This window comes from Strongylocentrotus purpuratus, unplaced genomic scaffold (genome assembly GCF_000002235.5).
Source record: "Strongylocentrotus purpuratus isolate Spur 01 unplaced genomic scaffold, Spur_5.0 spur5_scaffold_9, whole genome shotgun sequence".
Taxonomy (NCBI): Eukaryota; Metazoa; Echinodermata; class Echinoidea; order Camarodonta; family Strongylocentrotidae; genus Strongylocentrotus; species Strongylocentrotus purpuratus.
The window spans coordinates 7822015-7842964 of record NW_022145615.1 but is presented as its reverse complement, the minus strand read 5'-3'; the positions used below and the strand labels follow the sequence as shown (position 1 = coordinate 7842964).

The following is a 20950-nucleotide window of genomic DNA, read 5'->3' as shown; positions in this document are numbered from 1 at the left end:
TGCATAAACATAATCAATTGCTTGCAAGCAAATGCTTTTGCTAGCAAGCACAAGCAATTGCTTGATGTCCGCAAGCAATTGCTTAAAGATCAAGCAATTGCTTAAAAACGTATGCATAAAACGAACCTTTTGCTTGTTCTTATAAGCAATTGCTTACGTTTTTTCAAGCTCCGTCATAGCAGCTTGAGCTCTTGCTTAATCGGGACGTTCGCGGTTAAGCATCATGTTTATGCTCGTTAGAGAAAAACCAAAGTTGTACCGGAGTAGAATAAATCGAGAAAAAATTGTTCCCGAGACCTATCGGAAACTATTCCGTTTCGACAAAGAGAACGTTGAGTGGTTAGCACACAGGTTCATACTTGAACATGATGAAAAACGGGGAGGATGTCTGACAACGGTGGAGAGCATGGAGGCTACCCCCACACGCATGACATTTGAATACACTACTAGTATGCGAAACCCGCCTTTGTTCTCCCATGAATGATGTTCGCACCGGCGTGACGTCGCTATTGTTGAGATCGTAAGCAATTGCTTGCTGGAGGCAAGCAAAAGGTTTGAGCACAAGCAAAATGTTATGCATACGGATTTAAGCAATTGCTTGAGCTTGATCTTTTGCTTGACAAGCAATTGCTTGTGCTTGAAGCAATTGCTTGCAAGCAATTGCTACTTTTTATGCATACGGCCCAATGTCTTGAACTTATTTCATAATCATGACAGGATATATAAAGCCACAAACAAATCTATTTGGCAATTTCCTTCTAATTCTCTTCTGTAGCAGTGAAATTGTTTCCAATCGTCAGTTTGAGATGTAACGTTATTCTCCAATACCTAAAGAGAGGTATTCCTGTATACACAAATAAACATGTACACCCAAATATAATACGTGGATCTTTCTTCTTGCCAACATATACACCATGCGACACCATAAGAACTAAATTGTCAGAGCTGGATGTAGGACTGTCATAAACTATCTTCATGTGACACAACAATATACACATAGAAAAAAAGGGGATTTATTTGTAAAGATACGAACGTGTAACATGGATATGGCAATAACAGTTTATTCTTTTCGATTGGGTATCAACTCTCATTTCATGTGGACTTCACCTTGAGTTTCTTGTCACAGATGCTGGTAGATTGGTTCACCTGTATAAATGGCATGTTGATGACTGCAAGGTGAGTTCATACAAGACTTTGATTTCCTGGGTGAATAGCATTGAATTGCACAGGAATTCAGTCTCACTGAAAGGCACGTTTTTGTTTCTTGGCCTTCTGCATCAATCTTTGCTTGTATCAGGAAATAATTTTTGTATAGACGCACCTGTAAGTGCTTAAAAAATCATCAAATTGCTATTTATGACTTTCATTCTCCTATGAAGGCATGTTTACATCTCTGAGACTGCTGCTCATTTCCTTGCTTAAATGAGGATGTAAAGATTGTATGGACGCATTCTATAAAAGATGTTCGAAAAAGCGTGCATTCAGTCTCCTGAAAAGGCTTGTTCACATTCACATTTCCGAGGCTTCTGCTTCTTCGCTCGTCCCTGTGCCGTTCTGAGATGTGGACGCAGCTTCCGTGGCTAGCTCAGGTTTGGGATCCTTAATGGCATGATCTCTGGCACTGTAACGGCCATCAAGAAACCTCCTCAAATGAATCTAGGGACAAAATTAAAAGAGAGATACAGTCAAACCTGCTTTAGTAACCACCTGTCTACAACAAGCTCATTTTTCGTTCCCTTGAAAATGGTTTCTCATTGAAACATGTAAAGGAACCTGTCTACAAAGACCACTTTGTGTTTTCCTTGGGCGGTCGCTGTAGACATGTTTAACTGTAGTATTAATTGCAAAATTTTTGTTCATCTGAGATCTGATCACAAAATTACTCCTTTTTATTTATATTTGTTTTTCTGGAAAGAAAAATAATAAATTTTAAAATACTGCTTTAAGACATTTCATTGACAATGCCAGTTAAGGCATATCTTCATTGATTGAATATAACTAGCCTAACACTTTTTTAAATATTTGAAACCAATCTATTGACCACAGCAACATCAAACGCAAACCACCTCTCTCAAATGAGAAAAAAGCCTGCAATTATTAGAGAGAAATATTTCCACATGACAACATACTAGGCTTATTCAGATCAACATTCTTTTCAATTCAACATCACTAAGATCAAATTATTTTCATATTATTGTATTTAACCTCAAAAGTAATAAATGTACAAGGTGCATACTACCATCCAGCCTAAATCTCCTAAATGCTGGTGGCCCTGGCACCCAGGCATCATCGTCCACACAGACGAGGACATAGTGTGATGTCATTAATCTAGCACATTCTTGTCATAGGGAGAATTTTTTAGACTCGCATCAATAAAGACGTTTGAGTCTTACTAAATTCTCCCAAGACCTCTCCAGGACACTCTCCCAATAATGCACTGACAGAAGCAAAACCAGGAAAGTGAGATGTGCATACACAGTACTTCGTCTCTAATATGCTCACAGATTGATGTGATACAAGTTTTCAAATCATAAGTAATTTCTCCCACAAAAAACATTGGGCATATAGAAGGTTGGTGGTTCTTAACCTTTTTTACCCTACCAATGTCCATCAGACATCCATAGCCAGAACAGTGCTCCTTCCCTACCCCCCCCCCCCCTCTCAATGAAAAAAGGAAGAATTAAAATGCCATACTAATGACAATATGTCTACAAACACTCTGTATTAGTTTAATGGCTGAAATCACAATAGGTTACCATGTAATGTTTCGTCCTTTGGGATTGATAAGCTTCATTTAAACTTCTTAATTTCCCATTGAAAATTAAAAAAAACTCCCATAAGAATGCCCAACTTATACAATCGTACCTCCAGTTCCAACACTAAATGTTACTGATTTCACGAACCTCAAGATGCAGATTGACTTCATCACTGGCGCACAGGTAAGGGAAATTCCCTCCATTCTTCATGTGGGCCCTGCGTCCTTCTGGATAGCACTTGTACATGTCATCTCGCACTTCTTGTGATAAGGCACATTCATCATACACCTGTGTACATGGAAAACATTATTATATGTTGAATATTACAATGCAGCTCTTTATATGTAATTCAAAGCTGATTACTATATCACATAGTCTTTTCTAAAAGGGCAGTTTAAGCAATGGCTTCAAGATTAATTGGGCTCACCTTTATCATTTGTGTTTTTTATTCAAGTTCAAATTTGTAAAGCTACGATGTACAAGGACAGGTGATTTCAAAGTAGTGAGATTGGCTAACCAAGACAGAACATTATTTGTGTTTTGAGCTTTTATAATGTGCAGAGCTATCATCCCTCTTACTCATCATTTATCTACTTTTTTATAAATCTGGGCAAACCAGCAAATGGGCCACAAATGAATGTAAGTGGCACCCATTCAACCAAAATGCTTAATTTGATATTTTTGTACAAGACAAACAGGAGAGTTATCCTTGACTACGTCATAATCCACTGACCAATTTGCAAATGGGAGATTTGCATAGACTTAGTGATCTCATATGTCAAACATTCATAACTTTCCTTTTACTGGTCTGCTTTATTTCAAACTTTTGCCATTCTGTTTATATCAATTTTCTGCTTTCATACAAATAAAATTATTACAAGGGTTAGATTGCCTTTTAACTAGGTGTCAAAGTATATGCGTTTATTAGCACCTTTCTGGCTCCAAACAGATAATAATATACCCAATACCATTGTTTGGTTCGGTATCTCTTTTTTCAACCAACTCACATCTATGATGGTGACATCGACATCTCTGAGTTTCTGAGGTTCGACGTAGGAACTGAGGCAGTTGAGGGTGAGCCGACTAGCCAGCTCCTGCTGCTTCAAGCTATCCAGCTGGACGGGGATGCGGATGGATGAAACAGCAACAGAGAGGGAGGAGCAATGAAACATAGAGAAAACTCAGTTATACGAGTCAGTCTAATTTGTATTTCAGGTTGATGACTACTGAATGTGTTCATAATCTTGGACCCATTTCACAAAGCCTTTTTTCAACAACAAATGGCAAAAATCCGTGACAAATCTTCTGATAACCAATCAGAAGCAAGGAATTCACTAGCTTATAACAAAAACTGTCATTTGTCACTGATGACAAGTTTTGTGAAATGGGTCCCAGGTCTCCCAGCTGTCAACCCTAAAATATACCTCTTGGCCCATATTCTTGAAAGCAGCCCAAGTTAAATATGGCTTTAATAACTTAGTGCACTGATTTATGGAATGCCAAGTGTCAGCTCCTTTGTTCCACATAGAGAAGTGTAATTATGTAACTGAAATGAAAATGAGACGTAAATTATAGTGAGATCTTATTGCGTTTCCATTTAGGACAAAGATGTTGATACAAAGCAAACAATATTGTCACAATATCTTGGGGTTTCATCTATAAATGTACAAGGTGCATACTACCATCCAGCCTAAATCTCCTGAATGCTGGCGGCCCTGGCACCCAGCATCACGATCCACATAGATGTGGATGTAGTGTGATGTTGTTAATCTAGCACACCCTTGCCACAGAGAAAATCTTTCAGACTGGCAACAAAGATGTTCGAGTCTTACTAGATTTTTCCCCAAGGCTCCCAAAGGACACTTTTTCCAGTCATGCATAGGGAAAAGCAAAACCAGAAAAGTGAGATGTGCATGTATATGTCAATGAACATATATAGCCTGTATCTATGCTCCTCTTGGCAAATTATAAAAAAAATTATTGTGTTTGGTAAAGTAGAGTGCATGTCCATGTATAGAATCATCATGTGGGTAATGATGATGATGCCAGTACAATATTGGATAAATATCATGGATTTTCAATAGATCATTCAACCATAAATGAAAAAAAGGTCCTTGTCTGGTCCTATAGAGAAAGTCTGCTATGCCAGCAGCATGCATAGCCTGTAACATTCACCTTCGTGGCCAACACCCCCTCATTCACTCCAAAATCATACCAAGATCAGATATGTCTGATCCTCTCGAGATCTCCAAAGCAATCGGACTAAACTTCACTAAATCTTCAACCCACTTTGGTTCTCTCAGTAGTAAACTCCTTAAAATTCTTTGAATTCCTCTAATGCCAAAACTGTCCAATCAAAATTCCTTTTACTGAATCCTCTATACAAAACTATCCTATCAACATTCTCCTCATTCTTTCCACACACACACATACACAAAGAATAACACCTGCTAAACTAGAGAACCCCAGTTAGTTGACCTAGGCCTAATCAGTGCCTAAATTGCTGCCAAACACATCCATTCAACTAGCACATGTCTATTACATTCTCTGCCTGTACAACTCAATGGGGTCATGAGGGGTTAGAATGAAAGAAATTCAAGTTACATTGTGACAATGACACACATTCCTTATATCCGCTTGAGATACCTTTTCCACCATGAAGTCTATCGAGTCTGCTATCTGGGGCTCCATGAGGGACTTGTTGAAGCTAGACAGGACCATCCTCTTGAGCAGAAAGCCAGGAATCATCCAGAACCTATGGGGACAGAATTGCAGAATCTATGTAAAACTGAGAGAATACTGTGTAATATTGTTTGCAGAAGAGCCTCACAGAGACGCAAAAGAGTAATCCCTCAATACTGTTCTTTGATCAAGCTGTTTAAAGTTATAACAAAAAGGCATCTCTTTGACATGACATTAAATTGGTAATAAAATTGAATGACGAGAGGAAGAGAGAAAGATTCACAGATTCGTGAGAAAGAGAAATACTGTAGGATCATAAATGTTATCCGATATCCAACCTTCTATTTTTCCCCCATTCCAATTGAGCAGACAGTGCTCAACCATACTGTTTCCTATCAACAACAAAACACTTCACGGCACTCACACAAGTTCCCCCCCCCCCCCCCACCCACAGCTGCTGCGTGCAATCACCCTTGCCTTTACATGTAAATCCTTTCAAGTATCTGAGTTGAAATACTCTCAGGATATTAGCTTTCACTTACGATGATGCAGCCATGCCTTGCTGGAATATCTCTGTGTCCGTGAAGGTGTTGCACAGAATGAGTGAGGCTACTCTCGGACTACGGAATGTATACTCGGCAAACTTCTGGCACAGGTATCCGCCCAGTGAAGAACCAAAAACGTGAACCTGCAAGAGAAGAAAAAATACACGGGATTAAAGACAAAGAAAGCACTGGTGGAAAAGGAAATGAATGGATAGAAACTGATGCATGAAATCTCACTTTTACATAGCATGTAAATGCCAGAAGAGTTCTGTGGAGCATAATAGAGATTCTTACATTCTATGATTTGCAAGCTATTGCCCAAACTTTATAGCATGAGCTTTTATATTTTCATCTCCTTTTTCATTTTCAAATACATGGTACGTCTGCATGTAATGGGATCAATCCTTCCCTGGCAAGCTTTCAAAATGAGGCTTGCTCTGAAAATGCCATAAACTAGTGTGCAAATTAATTCAGACTGAACAAAATTTCATCATTTTTAAATCAAATTTCAACTATAAAACTTGAGAACAAATTATGATCCCCATACACTCCATGATCAGACTATATGTTATTCACAATCTATCTCAAAGTGTAGCTTCAACATACATAAAAAATAAATAAGAAATGAATAAGAAAGAAATCACCCTATTTTACACAATTCAAAGTTTTATGTTAAATATCTAACATTAAAGGAAACCAAAACCTTCATACTAAGTTACTTTTATTGTAAAGTTTTAAAGATTTGAATAAAATCAGTGAAAAATTGAACAAAATCGGGCAAGGAATAAGGAAGTAAGATTGTATGTGTGTATATTTGGTTTTATACAGACGTGTATCAATCAGATATGAAGCTTTTTGAAATGACTAGTCACTAGAGGGCGGTATTCAATTTGATGACATCATCTGTGAACAACTCTCCATGCCTTTTGTACATAAAATTTGACATTTTTTTTGTTTTCTTCGTATTTATTTGTGTTCTTGATCCGACTTCATAACATATGAAGTAGAATATCATTTTGCATTCTATATCTTGCTTTCGGGGCACTACATTATCTCAATCACAAGAAAGAAGGAAAAACATGAAATTTGATGTACAAAAGGCATGGAGAGTTGTCCACAGATGATGTCATCAAATTGAATACCGCCCCCTAGTGACTAGTCATTTCAAAAAGCTCTTACTTCCTTATTCCTTGCCCGATTTTGTTCAAATTTTCACTGATATTTTTCAAATATCTTAAACTTTACAATAAAAGTAACTTAGTATGAAGGTTTTGGTTTCCTTTAAAGTAATTTTCTTCCCAACTCTGGTTAAACAACTTTAAAACATACTTTAACAGCAGGCATTTAATGAATTATTTCCAAGAAGTATTATCACATGCTAGATTGGTTTCTACTTTAACTGTAGCATATTTTTACTTTTAATATTAAGTTTTGCTTTCTCTTTGATGATCTTTCACAATAACAAAAGACCAAAGTCCAACTAGTAAATGGTGACATGTGATTTTTTTCTTCTGTCTCTGGAAATTTTATGGAAAGAATAACCCAAAACCAAATCGCTAATGCTTTGACAAACGGAAGTCCATGATTCATTGCTCAATATTAACCACAATGTTTTGTATAATACATATATGAGATGATATTAGATGATTTTTATAGTTTTGTCTCATAATTCTGGTATACATGTATTAAATGAGCAAAATGAAAAAATTAAAGTTGCGGAATCGAACATCAAACTACCTCAAAGGTGCTATTTAACATACATGTATACATGTATAACATACATGGAAATTGGATTTGTGACAAATTATGTCCATATATTTAGTTTTTGCCCTTTATAAGAAACAAAGAAGAACATGTACACACTAGGCGGTGTCACACAGAAAAATCTCAACCCATCTTGAATAAACCAGATTTTAAAAATCTATTTTTTTCATTTACCTCGGTGACAGACAGGCTCAAACAATCCGAATAACTAAAATCCGGATTTTTGATGGGCCATTGCACACGCGCCGTTTAGGTAAATAAGCATTGTGACATCACACGTTCAATCAAAAGTAATGCGCAATTAACGTGTCTCATTAATTGCGCGCGCTAATAATATAATTGTGCACAGGTTATGATAGTGCCTTAAAAACCATATGCCAGCCAATCACTTACATGTAGTCAAATATTGACCGTACACTGACCTTAAAGGGGATTATTTCAACATTGGTGTCAGACAGAAAAATCCCTTGAAAAATCCTTTCAAGGGTGAATTATTTTGCTTCGTTAGAGGATTTTTGAAGGGATTTCTGAAGGGGTTTTTGAAGGGATAATTGATGACAGACAGCCAATTAAGAGGATAACTAAAATCCGGATAAGGATTTTTGGCCTCTGTGTGACACTGCCTAATGAGTCAATTTATTCTACAAAATATTTGTAAGCTAAAGCTTTCAATATTATTTACTAGCATTATTCATATTTTTATTGATTTATGCACAATTTGTGCACTTCTGATTTCATTTGAAATGATGAATAGACCTTACGTACCAAATATTTCAGAAAAATTGTGACAAAGTGAGCATCATTTTGTGGGAAATACTATCATTCATAAAAAGTGATGGAACTTAGTTACCTTGTCTAAATGCATGTGATCCAACAACTTCCTAAAGCTTTCACAAAATTCTTGAACTGTCCAATGTACAGGAAATTCCAACTATAGGGGAAAAAATGACAAAGGATAGATATCATATACATTATACACAAGTTTAAAATGTTCAACAACCAGTATACACTAGACATATGAAGCATTGGTTTTTCAGTTCATACTGTAGGAGGGAGACAGACCAACAGACATTTAATTTTTTTTTTTGAGGGAGTGAGGTTTAAAGGGAAATCCAACCCAAATAGACAACTACTCTAAAAGAAAGCAAAAAATCAGAGAAGCAAACTGATGAAAGTTTCAATTAAAATATCTGACTAAATAAGAAAGTTGTGGATTTTTAAAAGTTGTAATGACTATACATGTACATACATGTTTGGACACTTTGAATTGGGTGAAGCAGTAATGTCAATTCATTTCAGCCGAAATCTTTTGCCATTCTGTTTCTGTTATTTTTCTGCTTTCATACGAATCAACTTACTAATATTACAAGGGTTGGATTGACCTCTAAAGGTAGTATTGAGTGGCTCTCAACGGAGTGTGTTTTAATCACATCTGATATGAATGCAACCTACCCCTATAACCCTTGCAGCCATTGCCAGTAAGAGCCAGGTTCTGTTTGAAGTACACATCGGTTGTGCCTGACGGGAGGGAGACAGATCAGGGGGCAACTGATGTTCATTTTGAGAGGCAGAAGAGAAGGGGAATGGCAGTTTAAAGTAATATTGAGTAGCTATCAGAGTGTGCTACTCACAGCTGATATCAACAACACCTACCCGATCACCCTGTAGCCTTTGACAGTAAAACCTACATGTAGGATCGGTTTGAAGTACACATCGGCTGTTCCACTCACAGGGGAGAGACAGAACAACTGGCAACTGATATTTGTTACAAGGAGAAGATGAGGAGGAGGGGACGGGTGATTGTATCATTGAGCAGCTCTCAGACTATACTAATAACAGGTTATATGAATGAAACCTACCCCAATAACCCTGTAGCCTTTGGCTGTAAGGCCAAGGATCTGTCTAAAGTACACATCAGCTGTGCCGCTGACAGGAGGGAGACAGATCAATGGGCATCTGACATTCCTTGGACCTGCATCATACATCGTCCAGTACTTATTTGCATCATCGTCTACCACCACCTGCAATGTAAAATATGATAATTTGTGGTATAAATAAATTATTTATAACCCCCCAAAATGTACTAAACAATGATTAGATAGAGACAAACATATTTTTTTTGTAAATTAGGCGTTAAAGATAGCTACCCAAGATTTGCCGCACAAAGGTAATCACAAATTTCAATGTTGTAGAATTCTAGGGGAAAGCATGTACACCACTGTAGAGGTGTTGTGGTCGAGTGGATACGTCGCCGGACTGTCGATCACAAGGTCCGCGGTTCGAGTCCCGCCGCCGCATTAATGTCCTTTGGCAAGACATTGATCTACACTTGCCACACTCCACCCAGGTGAAGTAAATGGGTACCTGGTAGGAATTTATTCCTTGAAATGCTAGAGCGCCGTATGGCAGCCGTGCTAAAGCCAGGGTAATAATCGGGAGCGCCAGGAGGGTCAAATCTGACTGACATGAGCGCTATACAAGAACCCACTATTATTATTATTATTATTAAAAGTCAATGAACATTTACAAAATGTACACTCATAGTTTCATTTAAATTTGAAATAATATGTTAGGCACAAAATCAATCAAAAGATTCACTTTTTTGTAATTATATACTTGAATTTCTTGGAACAAGTTAGATTTTTGTGTACAAACTACAAAATGATAAATTTGATGTTGATTATTCCTTTAAAAGCCATCGACATGATGTTGTCTTTGATTTTCTTACATTTCTAATTAAATTATTTAATTGCCCACACTGACTTGAACAGAATTGCATTTTTGTTTCTTGTTTACCAAGACAAGAAGTTGATCTCAGTACATTTACACTTGCTTAGAGGATCGAGGGATTACTTTAAGAGAACTTACCCTTTTCTGAGGAACTGAACTTCTGAAGCTCAGATACTCTGGTGACTGAGAAATAACAGACGGCATCTTGAGCTTGTTTATACAGAACCAAAAGAGAGGCCACTTTTCAGCTTTGACAGTTCTTGAAATTCTTTTCTATGAATCCCATCGACTTCAGTTAAGAATGGTGTTGTTCCAGCTCATATTTGATTGCGATATCATGTCGTTCTTTTGAAGGTTCTACCTACATATACGTACATGTACAATATGAAGAAAAAAATCTAGGACGTTTGTAAATTATATAAAGTAAACAAAGTGATGGTCACATGATTTGTAAGCTTTAACAGAGTAAGTGAATACAGGTAGAAGTAAGAAGTGACAAACAAGAAGTGAATTTAGAGAAGAGAGATGAAAAGACAAAGATTTTTAAAACAATGGTCACTAGAGAGAGAGGGATAAAGAGATACTTCCGTTGAGAGTCAGAGACTTTATGTCCGACTCCTCTGACCACCTCTATAATTATATGGTTGACAAAGGTCAGTTTTAAATTCTATTAAAGAATTCCACATTACAGATGGTTATTTCTGTCTAATAATGAACTCCAGAGTCCAGGCTTTATTTTGTAAATCCATGTAGATCTACTTTATAACAATATTTTACATGTAAAAGTATAGCAGATCTGTACCTATGATACATAATAAGACATTTCACATAGTATTTGAAGAAAAAAATTAATGATTAATCATCTCGAATTGCATCATCATGAATCAGCAGTTGCCAACATGCAAACTGAACTAATAATCTCAGTCAGTCATTTAGTCACAATCTCACAATCATAAGGGCAGCGTTTCTCGAAACCGTCATAACTACAAGTTCACCGACATCCCATTGAAACGCGTGTTAAACTTAATACACGCGTTTCAATGGGATGTCGGTGAACTTGTAGTTATGACGGTTTCGAGAAACGCTGGCCAGATCATCATCATGTGACCTCATTTTCAATTTCAGTTGTCACTACCAAGTTCATGACTATTAAATGACAAATGTTTCAATCACTCTGCATGGCTAGTGGTTATCTAGTATAGAAGTATATTTCACAAAGGAGACATCGATGTAAGTAATCACATTTCGTGTAAATATAAAATCAAGCAAAGCCAAAATAAGTTAAAAGTACAAACACAAAACAAAATGCGTGGGCAAGCAATTTTTACCCATTGTTAACTCTTTGAAACTGTTGGGAAAATGATTTTCTTCAAATTCCTGTTATCAGAATAGATCTAGATCTAGATTATATACATTTTGAAAAGTGTAAGTTTTCACTACAACTTTATTAGACCCAATGGCATAGTTTCTGTAGTATCAAAAAAGACCAACAAATAGTAATTCCTCACCTCTTCTCTCCACTCTAACTGAGTCAGTGTTATTGCAAAATTGATGACCTAGCTAGCTCAATGACCTTTGAACTCGACACACGTCGAATAATATCGAATGGAACAAGAAATTGTGATCCACAATTTGAGGTAAAATCCAGTTTTACGGTGCTGTTACGTCGGCAAAACTTTTCATATCATACAGGATGGTAAGTTTTCTACATTGCTTTTAATGATTTTTGTAGTTCAATCGGAGTAATTTCTTGTATAGGGGTCTACATCTGAAAAATCGGCTTACTGTCGGTGTTAGTTCGCTCGGGTTAGGGAAAATAACACACACACACACGGCCACGGCTGCCGCGTTCTGCGGGACAGACCACTATTGATGTAGTTTGTAGGCCCACAGCTCGGGCAGCTAGGCAGACGGTTTCGTGTGCTTCGCCCGACTGCCGTGGCCGTGTTGAGTAGTGCAGTGTCCAACGACAGATGATGTTGCATGAACCCTTAACCCTTGGACCCCGCCCAATTCTTGTCAGTGTTCAAAGGCAGCCTAAATCTGATCTAGTATCGGTTGCAATTTTACTAATGTATGCTGATCTACTATCTAGACCTACTCTAGATAGGTCTCTAGATCTAGATTTATTAGGCCCTAGACTAGAAGACTCTTATTTTAAATTTCTAGACCCTTTTCTGAGTGTTGCAATATTTAAAGACATTGGCCCGTATTCTGAAGTCGTGTCTAAGTCCTGTTTAACTAAACAGTTGTCTAAGTCTTGTCTAAGTCCCGTCTAACTTTAGACACGAAGTCGTGTCTAACTTTTTTGGTATTCTGAAGTCGTGTTTAAATAAAGTTAAACACGAAGTCCTGTCTAAGTCCTGTTTAACTTTAGACAACTGCGAGGGGTTGTTTAAGTCCTGTTTAAGGGCGCGATTCTGCTGCTTTTCAACGTCGACGGTACACTGTACTTGCTGACCCCGAACTTGCGGGGGAGAACGATGGTACGTGCATTCTCCAAAATTTCAAATACGTTTTGCAGGATTTTTTCTCGTGTAGCCTAATTTTTTTCTCGATAATATTAACTATTCTTATCTACTGGTGACATCTTGGAAATTCCATAATCTATAATAAACTAAGTAACTAACCATTCTGTTGGAGAAGTTTCTTTTGTGGTTCTTCCGAGCACTGAGGCACCGATGAGTAGTGTGTTTGTCAATCTCATGCAGTACGTGTACTACGTACGTACGTACACAAAGTACATGCAGTCTAGTCATTACGTCACAATCACATCACCATGGTACCAGCACGCGCACAGCTAGCTGTGCGCGTTAATTTATTTATCCGGTGCGCGCACGCATGCGCATTGGGTCTTTCGTCACAATTAACGCCTACTGGGCATGCCCAGAAGTCGTGACTAAGAGTTAAACACGACTTGCGCAGAACTTAAACAGTTGTTTAGTTAAACACCACTTAGACAGCACTTAAACAGTTGTTTAGTTAGACGAGACTTAGACACGACTTCAGAATACGAAATTTAGTTAAACAGGACTTAGACACGACCTCGCGTCTAAGTCCTGTCTAAGTCGTGTCTAACTAAACAGTTGTTTAACTTTAGACGTGGCTAAGTTAGACACGACTTCAGAATACGGGCCATTAAAACATAATATAAAAACTGGAGTCTCTTGCCTCTTGGGGAATTTGATTTTGACATCATTCGGGGCTGCGTCTCACGAAACCGTCATAAGTATGGCTGTGTGACCAAAGTTCGCGCGTGACCAAAGTTCGCTTTCTCAAAAAATCGGTAAGATTTCGAAAATCTGATATCACCAATGGAAAGAGGATCATAAAATTACCCAGAAACGAAATTTTCTTTGGAATTGGGTGCGAAATTGTGAAAATATTGACAAAAGATCGGCACATTTTGCAGTTATTTGCGTCCGTTCCGAAAAATTACCAACTTACCGATAAGGGTCTGGAAATCTTCATTTTGAGAGCAGATATCCTCAAAATTGTAAGTAATAAGTGGTACCGTCTGGTTGTATGATATTTTGCCTTGCAAATTATGAAATTACCTTATTTTTGATGGATCGTATTTTTGTATCAATCAGCTGTAAACCCCCGTGCGTGAACTTAGGTCTCGTTGTTTTTATGACTTTTTTAGATGCAGCGCGCATGCACGATCGGACATCGAATTTTTAGATCGCGATATCTCCGAAATCCTTCGACGATAAATGTTGTAGTTGAACCAATTGGTAGTAAAATACTTTGCCGTCCATTTGGTAGTAATTAAAATAAATAAATTTGTGTAGAATATGAGAAAACATGGATCGAATATCACATTTTCTAATTTGTTCTAAAATCTGCGCGAACTTTGGTCACCCCTTCATACAAGTTGAGCGACATGATCGACATCCCATTGAAATGTGTGTATTATTTAAGTTTAACACGCTTTTCACAGAGACGCCAAGTTCAAAGATCGGCAATGCGTGACATTTTCATGATTCGACGCGCAAGCGCGCGTGCGAGGGTGTAACACGTATAAGGTATAGCGTTTTTTTCAAAATCTAGCAAGCGCGTTGTGCTTAAGAGCATTTTCAGACCCTCGAAATGCGTGATGTCACGCCTAATGCGTGATACTTGGTAGCTCTGTTTTTAATGGAATGTCGCTGACCTTGTACTTATGACAGTTGTGTGACACACAGCCCAGGTGTGTTGCCGATTGGTAAAGCGTTGGTTAATATCTGGTCAACTTTGTGGTGGTATACATGTATATTCTAAAGTTTTTGCTGCTTAAGGCGTGTGTCGTTTGTGACATATTTAGGCTGTTTAATAGGCAAGTTGAGTTTGTTAAAATGCATTCATGACATATGGCACCCTTGCCTGGACTCTGTGTTTCTATATTTCCTTCACTGCAACTATAAATTTCAATTGTTAATATCAATAATAGTTATTTTTAACAAGTAGAAAAAGAGGACGTAGACCCTGTTCAGAGCTACCAAGTATCATGCATTAAGTGTGACATCACGCATTTCAAGGGTCTGAAAATGCTCTTACGCACGACGCGCGCATTTCAAGGGTCTAAAAATGCTTTTACGCACGACGCGCGCGCTAGATTTGGAAAAAACGCTATACCTTATACATGTGTTATACCCTCGCACGCGCGCTCGCGTGCCGAATCATGAAAATCTCATGCATTGCCGATCTTTGAACTTGGCGTCTCTGCCTGTTTGGGGGATACACTTTTGTTTGAGGGGGTCAACTTGTTTAGGGGGTGAATATTTAGATAAATTTGGGGTAAAAAACTCAAAAAAGGATGATTTTGACCAGATTATAAATTCATAAATATGTTTTAAAGGGGTTTGGATTACCTGTGATCATGCATGTGTAGGCTTACACAATATTTTCAGACTGTGGTCAATTCGGTTTCAGTTAATTGCAACTGAGAAAACTGACAGATACAAATATACATTTTTTTATTGACAATGTTAACACAAGGTCCAAGGATATATCTGCTTTCGAAATACAAATTTCAGTGTTTTTTTTTTTCTTTTTTGTTTCCTACTTTCCTCCTTCTTTCCTTCACATACCTCATTTGATTGGCTTCCTAATTGATCAATGTAGAGTGCAGTTGGGGAGCTGCTGAAAGGCCTTCCGTGCCATGATGAAAACAACTTCACCAAATATCACAATGAACCGAACAGAAGTACAGTGAGTATTATAATTTCATACTTTTGTAAAGGTTTGGAAGGGTCAAGTATTTAGTCCTTCTTAGGCTTCTTATCATCTATAATGTCAACCTTTTTTGTTTTATCCTTTTTGTAGATTGTACATTGTATTTGGTGTTGAACCGCAAGAGTAGTGTTGGTGCTAGTATTAGCAATGATGATATCTTGAAGATATTTTGTAATACATAAGAGATTGTATTCATATTAATCCTTTTACCGGATGATTTGATTTGTTTTCTCCATCTTCAGTTTTTTGGATACATTTACACTATGTAATCATAAACTGGCAAAGAAACAAAAATGATGTGCAGTTTTTGTGTGACTTTGCTAATAATGAAATTCCTACAAAACAACATAATTTGCTACTGCTTTGCTATTTGCTAACCCACAATTCAACATTTGTTTTTGTCTTTTGGTGTCCAATATGCAGCCGAGCAAAAAGCCCAACGTATACTTGCCAACCAAAGACTACCCTTCGGAACAAGGTAAGCCCATTTTGAATTGGGGAAGGGGGTGAGGGGTGGGTTGGGGGATCTTGCATACATCGCCTTACTTTGCATGTAGATGGAGAAATGTTGTTCAATGGACCTTCAGTGTAGTCTACCAGAACCTACCATTCAGGTTAAACTCAGAAGTCCCCAATTGGTCTTAAATTGTACATCCTTCCAGGCAGGCGCATATGCAGGGGGGGGGGGGGGTTAAACTCCCCCCCCCCCCCCCCCACCTCTTCAGTTTTTGTTTTATGTGTGTATTTTGGAGAACCCCCCCCCCCCCCCTTTGTGATTTTTTTTTTTTTTATAAAAAATAAAAAAATATGCCAATGGCTGACCTAAAAAAGGTGACCTTACACCCCCCCCCCCCCCCCCCCCCCACTCGGGAGTTTCTGTATAGCCACGGTACACCACAGGGAGTCTCTGTGTGGCTGGCTGAGTTGTTGCGATTTTTTGGGGGGGGACCAAACAAAAAACAACAAAAAAGTGTCCTCTTACCCCCCCCCCCCCCCCCCCCCTTGAAAAAAATCCTGCGTATGCTACTGCTTCCAGGGTACCGGTTTATGTTATATTCAAAAGAGCATGAGTAAAATAAATTTTCTATCATATTTTCTTTCCTTTTCAGTGATTACGACAGAAAAGACGAACATTCTTCTAAGATATCTACATCAGCAATGGGACAAGAAGGTGATTTATTCATTTTTTCAAATTTTAGCCTAATTGTATGTTACAGCTTTGCTCCTATTTTAAACAAAAAAATCACCATCATGAGATGGAATTTGAATAACATGTAGAATTGACCTGATTTATGTTCATTATTGTCGTGATCTGCATTCTGCAGGGTATCATGTGGCTTTTAGTCAGAGTAAGAGCTCAATTGGCAGGGAATCATCAATGTCTGACCAGTCACATCTTGGTTGGGCCCTTTGCATGTGATGAAATGCCTACAATATAATTACATTACTATTTTATCTCGATCAGAAAGGTTTTTAATTATATGAATTTCCATTTCTAATGATATTCCAGTATTGTCCAGAATTGGATTGTAGTAGCCTACATGTATGGCTCTTTGTAGTGTTCTGCCGTTTTGTCTACACGTAAGTCACTTGGGAGGCTTCATTATATTTTTACATGCATTTGGTATGTGTATACAATTGTGGATCTGTCTGTTTAATCAGATTGTTAAATAAAAAGAGTAGAAACATAGAATATACAAGCAATTTGTGTATCTTGATGTCTTTTATTGTTTGTCAATATGACAAAATACGCAGTTATTGGAAATGTGAACCTTGCCTTCTTTTTTCCTTTATATTTGTAGAACGTTCATAAAAAGCGTGATCAAGGAAATGCCAACCTTGATAGTGAATCGCCTCCCGCCCGAAAGATGCCAAGGCTACAGCAAAACAGCAGAGACAACGGAGGATCGTAAGGCCCTGTATCCCATGCAAAGTCTCGATATCGTCACCATTACCGCGTCACAAACTCTGTCGCTATTTTGCATGCAAAAACGATCCAAACGATGAGAGGATAGAACATTCCTGTGTGTATCGCCCATAATCAGCTGCAGACGTACAATTTCACGGCCAGTGTGAACATGCTGGGCAAATTGTGTTGGGACGGAGCAGCAGAAGGTGTTGTGGTCTACATGTAGAGCAAGGACGTTTGGGAGGATTCACACTTGTCGCTTGCCATCGCAGCCTGCCACAAAGGGCATATGAAGAGACTGTGTTTGTCTGCACAGGGTAGGAGTTGCTTGAGTGAATGGATTCCATGAACATGTATTCTGTACACGTATGCCTTGCTATTATTGAAAATGCATAATTATTTTCTTTTGCTTCAAAAAGGTAATACATGAATACATATATAGGATTTCCTTTGTAATTTTAAGATTTAAAGATATGCTGCAGTAAAGCATGGCATTTTTTGTGTATAGAATTCACATTTCTGTATTTAACTTAGGGAATACACATCTTTGATGCGCGCAGTTATCATTTATTTACATGATGCAAACAAAGAAACCACCATGGTGTACTACTTCATATAAATGAGCCTTTAAGCTAATCTTAAATGTTGGTACGTGTACATGTAATGGCCTATATTTTCAAGAGAAATCGGCTTTAAATGATATGAATTGTTTATCAGGCAGTCAATGTTTGATATTTAACCTGCAAAATACAATGTACATGTACACTACATGTATGTGTACATTTATAAAGTCTTAGTACGGTATAAACATTCACCAAAACGTGAAAAGCACAACTCACAATTTTACACGTTACAGCATTGTATGAAACAGATAAACTGCAGCCCTATGAATCCCCGCCACAGAAACCAAATTTTGTTGACTTTAAATTAGCTTTAACCAAATTTTAGGATGAACTCATTCAGTAGAATACTGGGCTTAGGATATCTTGATTCTGCCTACAAGCTAAAGAACTTGAAGTAATTATCGTCTTTTTTCAATTCAAAATACATGTACATGTATGCCATCATTAGCATGGTTAAAATCAAAGAGAAAATGTATCACCAGACGTTTTTGGTATTTTCATGGGAATTTGAAAGCTAAAAACATCACCATCAAAATTACTAGTTTGGTATGTTTTATAGCATAATGTAGAATTCAATTTATTGGATTTCAATTTTATCCCATCTGCTGAATTTTGTTGAATCATTTTCTCTTGAAGTATATTATTTTGTTTCTTTATTTCTTTAGAGTTTGATTCTTTTGTTCTTGTTATTTTTTATACCAATACAAAGAAATGTATTATTTTCAAATCTTTTGGATGTAGATAGATCTGTGTAGTTCATAGAGCATATTCACCCACATGTAATGGGCATTTTACTATTTGTAAATTTGGGTGCATGTTTTATTTGACCTTTCCCTTATAAATGTTTGCCTTTAACCCTTTTGATACTCCTCCTGACACCATTATGACTGGAGTCTATGGACAATAAAAAAAATTGGTATCAAATGGGTTTAGCGAGAGGAGGCGAGCGCACATGCATAGTGCAGAGATGTGGACCAAATGTAATTCCTGTTTCAGGCAATGATGGACAATTTTAAGGGCTTAATGTACATGTATATGTACACACATCTTTGCTCTTACAGTCACAACATACATGTACTGAATGTCTCTCGTAAATTCCACATTAAAAAATGTGATATTCCTTGAATGGCAAAGTTTATTTCATATTTTAGGACACCATCAATATATATCAAGCTTATGAGAGCTGTGCTGCAATACTGTTGTTCTATTATTGATAGGGTTTCACACTGCTGTCAGAATATGTGTGGGAGGAAATTCTTTGATCTGACATTGAGGTATTTGCTGTATAACCAAGGAGATTTTTGTAAAATTGTTGTAAAATCTCCTTGGTTTAACGCATCTTGTTGAATGCTACAAGAACCGTACAAACTTTAATACATGCATGTACTGGAAGATGTGGATCTTCATTGGTTTAAGTAGTTCCAAATACATTTATTACCTATATTGAAGTCTATGATTTATGAATATATTATCAGATTGCATAAATCATTAAATTCGTATTCCTTTATCAAACATCATTCTTGATACCATTTGCATGTACTCAAGGTCATAATAATAATAATAAAAGATATTTCTATACTGCAAATTGCATATTGCCTCTATGCAACGGTTGGCTTTTCATAATTCATATCAAATTGTTTTTGTGTATCTTCATAATCGGTTGTTGAGCTACCAGCTGGTATCAGATTTTGCCCATTCTCGAAATAATTTGAAAAACAATCCTGTTTATCTAATATTTCATTGACAACTTATTTCATTGATTTTGATTAATGCAAACTATATGATTAAATATGTATTTTATCGATTAAGTAATATAAATAATGTGTATGAGGTACATGTGTGCAAATGCCTGTTGTAAAACCTTTTAAGACTGAAACATATATTTCTACTATATTTCAGTTCTTGTATCCTTATCCGTTTGAAGAGAATAGGGCATTAACTTGTATACTTTAACACAGAGAAAACATCATTCTGGCTCAGTCTCAACAGACCCTTCAGTGTTTCATGTACTTTTATTGTTTTATCCTTATTTTCCATTGTTTTACAAGTTGTGCTATTGGAGGCTTTCAAAGCCCTAAATGGGGCAAACACAGATTTTAAAGGAATTCAAAAATGCAGTTTTCATTTGACATTGTAATAGCTCTTCAGACACCACCTGTACATGTATCCTCTGGCATAGCATCATCATGGGTGGAACCATTGATCAAGGGGTACTTTTCTCAGAGGGGCAGTGGCACATAATAAAATGAGGGGGGGGGGGGAATGATCTTGCAAAGAAATTTACCCTTTGGAAAAATTATGTATGAAATGGGGGTGTATATGAAGAAATATATGCATTTGAAATGAATAATATCAATAATGCACCCATCATTTGTGTAAAATATTAATTTCTTCTTTACCATAATTATATTTCTCTTATAATTCATGCAAAATGCAAAACGAAGGAAGCTGAACTTTGATGGTTAAAATCATCATTTATTTTATGTGGATATCAATAAAATACAAAAATCTGCATTTCTATTACAAATATTGCCTTTGTTTGCCATCAGTTTATTATTTCTCTGATTCTCTTGTTCTGAAACCTTGCTTAAGTAAATTCACCCTATTATCTTCTTTTTTCATCATTTCAAATATATCTTTCTCTTATGGACATGGTGTTTATCGTACTTTCCCTGAATGCTTCTGTTCTAATATATCATCGTTTTCTTGGACATCTGTATTCTC

At 37.1% G+C, this 20950-nt stretch overlaps 2 protein-coding genes across 4 annotated transcripts; one reads left to right on the top strand and one right to left on the bottom strand.

Moving 5' to 3' along the window:
• Positions 1-689: 689 nt before the first annotated feature.
• On the bottom strand, positions 690-12067 carry LOC576780 (maspardin). 2 transcript variants are annotated; one of them, XM_030977077.1, is made up of 9 exons: positions 11986-12067; positions 10616-10838; positions 9607-9768; positions 8598-8678; positions 5981-6126; positions 5403-5511; positions 3764-3871; positions 2904-3044; positions 690-1656 (listed from the first exon to the last, which is right to left on the bottom strand). In XM_030977077.1, the coding sequence occupies exons 2-9, from the start codon at positions 10679-10681 to the stop codon at positions 1510-1512; spliced, it is 960 nt and encodes a 319-aa protein (XP_030832937.1). In that variant the 5' UTR covers positions 10682-10838; positions 11986-12067; the 3' UTR covers positions 690-1509. The 2 variants fall into 2 exon arrangements, with proteins under 2 accessions (XP_030832937.1, XP_030832938.1); XM_030977078.1 differs by having other exon boundaries at positions 10616-10875; positions 11986-12031.
• Positions 12057-20755, top strand: LOC576850 (DET1- and DDB1-associated protein 1). Of its 2 annotated transcripts, none has more exons than XM_777118.5 (5): positions 12057-12173; positions 15584-15670; positions 16118-16172; positions 16804-16865; positions 17497-20755. In XM_777118.5, exons 1-5 carry the CDS (start codon positions 12171-12173, stop codon positions 17605-17607), a joined length of 318 nt encoding a protein of 105 aa, XP_782211.1. In that variant the 5' UTR covers positions 12057-12170; the 3' UTR covers positions 17608-20755. The 2 variants fall into 2 exon arrangements, with proteins under 2 accessions (XP_782211.1, XP_030832939.1); XM_030977079.1 differs by having other exon boundaries at positions 16103-16172.
• Positions 20756-20950: the final 195 nt, after the last annotated feature.

Bases quoted from the DNA above. Each gene is read 5' to 3' on its own strand.
- LOC576780 (XM_030977077.1), bottom strand. From the start codon at position 10,681: ATGCCGTCTGTTATTTCTCAGTCACCAGAGTATCTGAGCTTCAGAAGT. The intron at 3,045-3,763 runs GTGAGTTGGTTG...CCATGTACACAG, and splicing joins TCGATGTCACCATCATAGAT to GTGTATGATGAATGTGCCTT. The intron at 1,657-2,903 runs GTTCGTGAAATC...TTTTGTCCCTAG, and splicing joins AAGTCAATCTGCATCTTGAG to ATTCATTTGAGGAGGTTTCT.
- LOC576850 (XM_030977079.1), top strand. The intron at 15,671-16,102 runs GTGAGTATTATA...TTTTGTCTTTTG, and splicing joins ATGAACCGAACAGAAGTACA to GTGTCCAATATGCAGCCGAG. The intron at 16,866-17,496 runs GTGATTTATTCA...TTATATTTGTAG, and splicing joins ATCAGCAATGGGACAAGAAG to AACGTTCATAAAAAGCGTGA.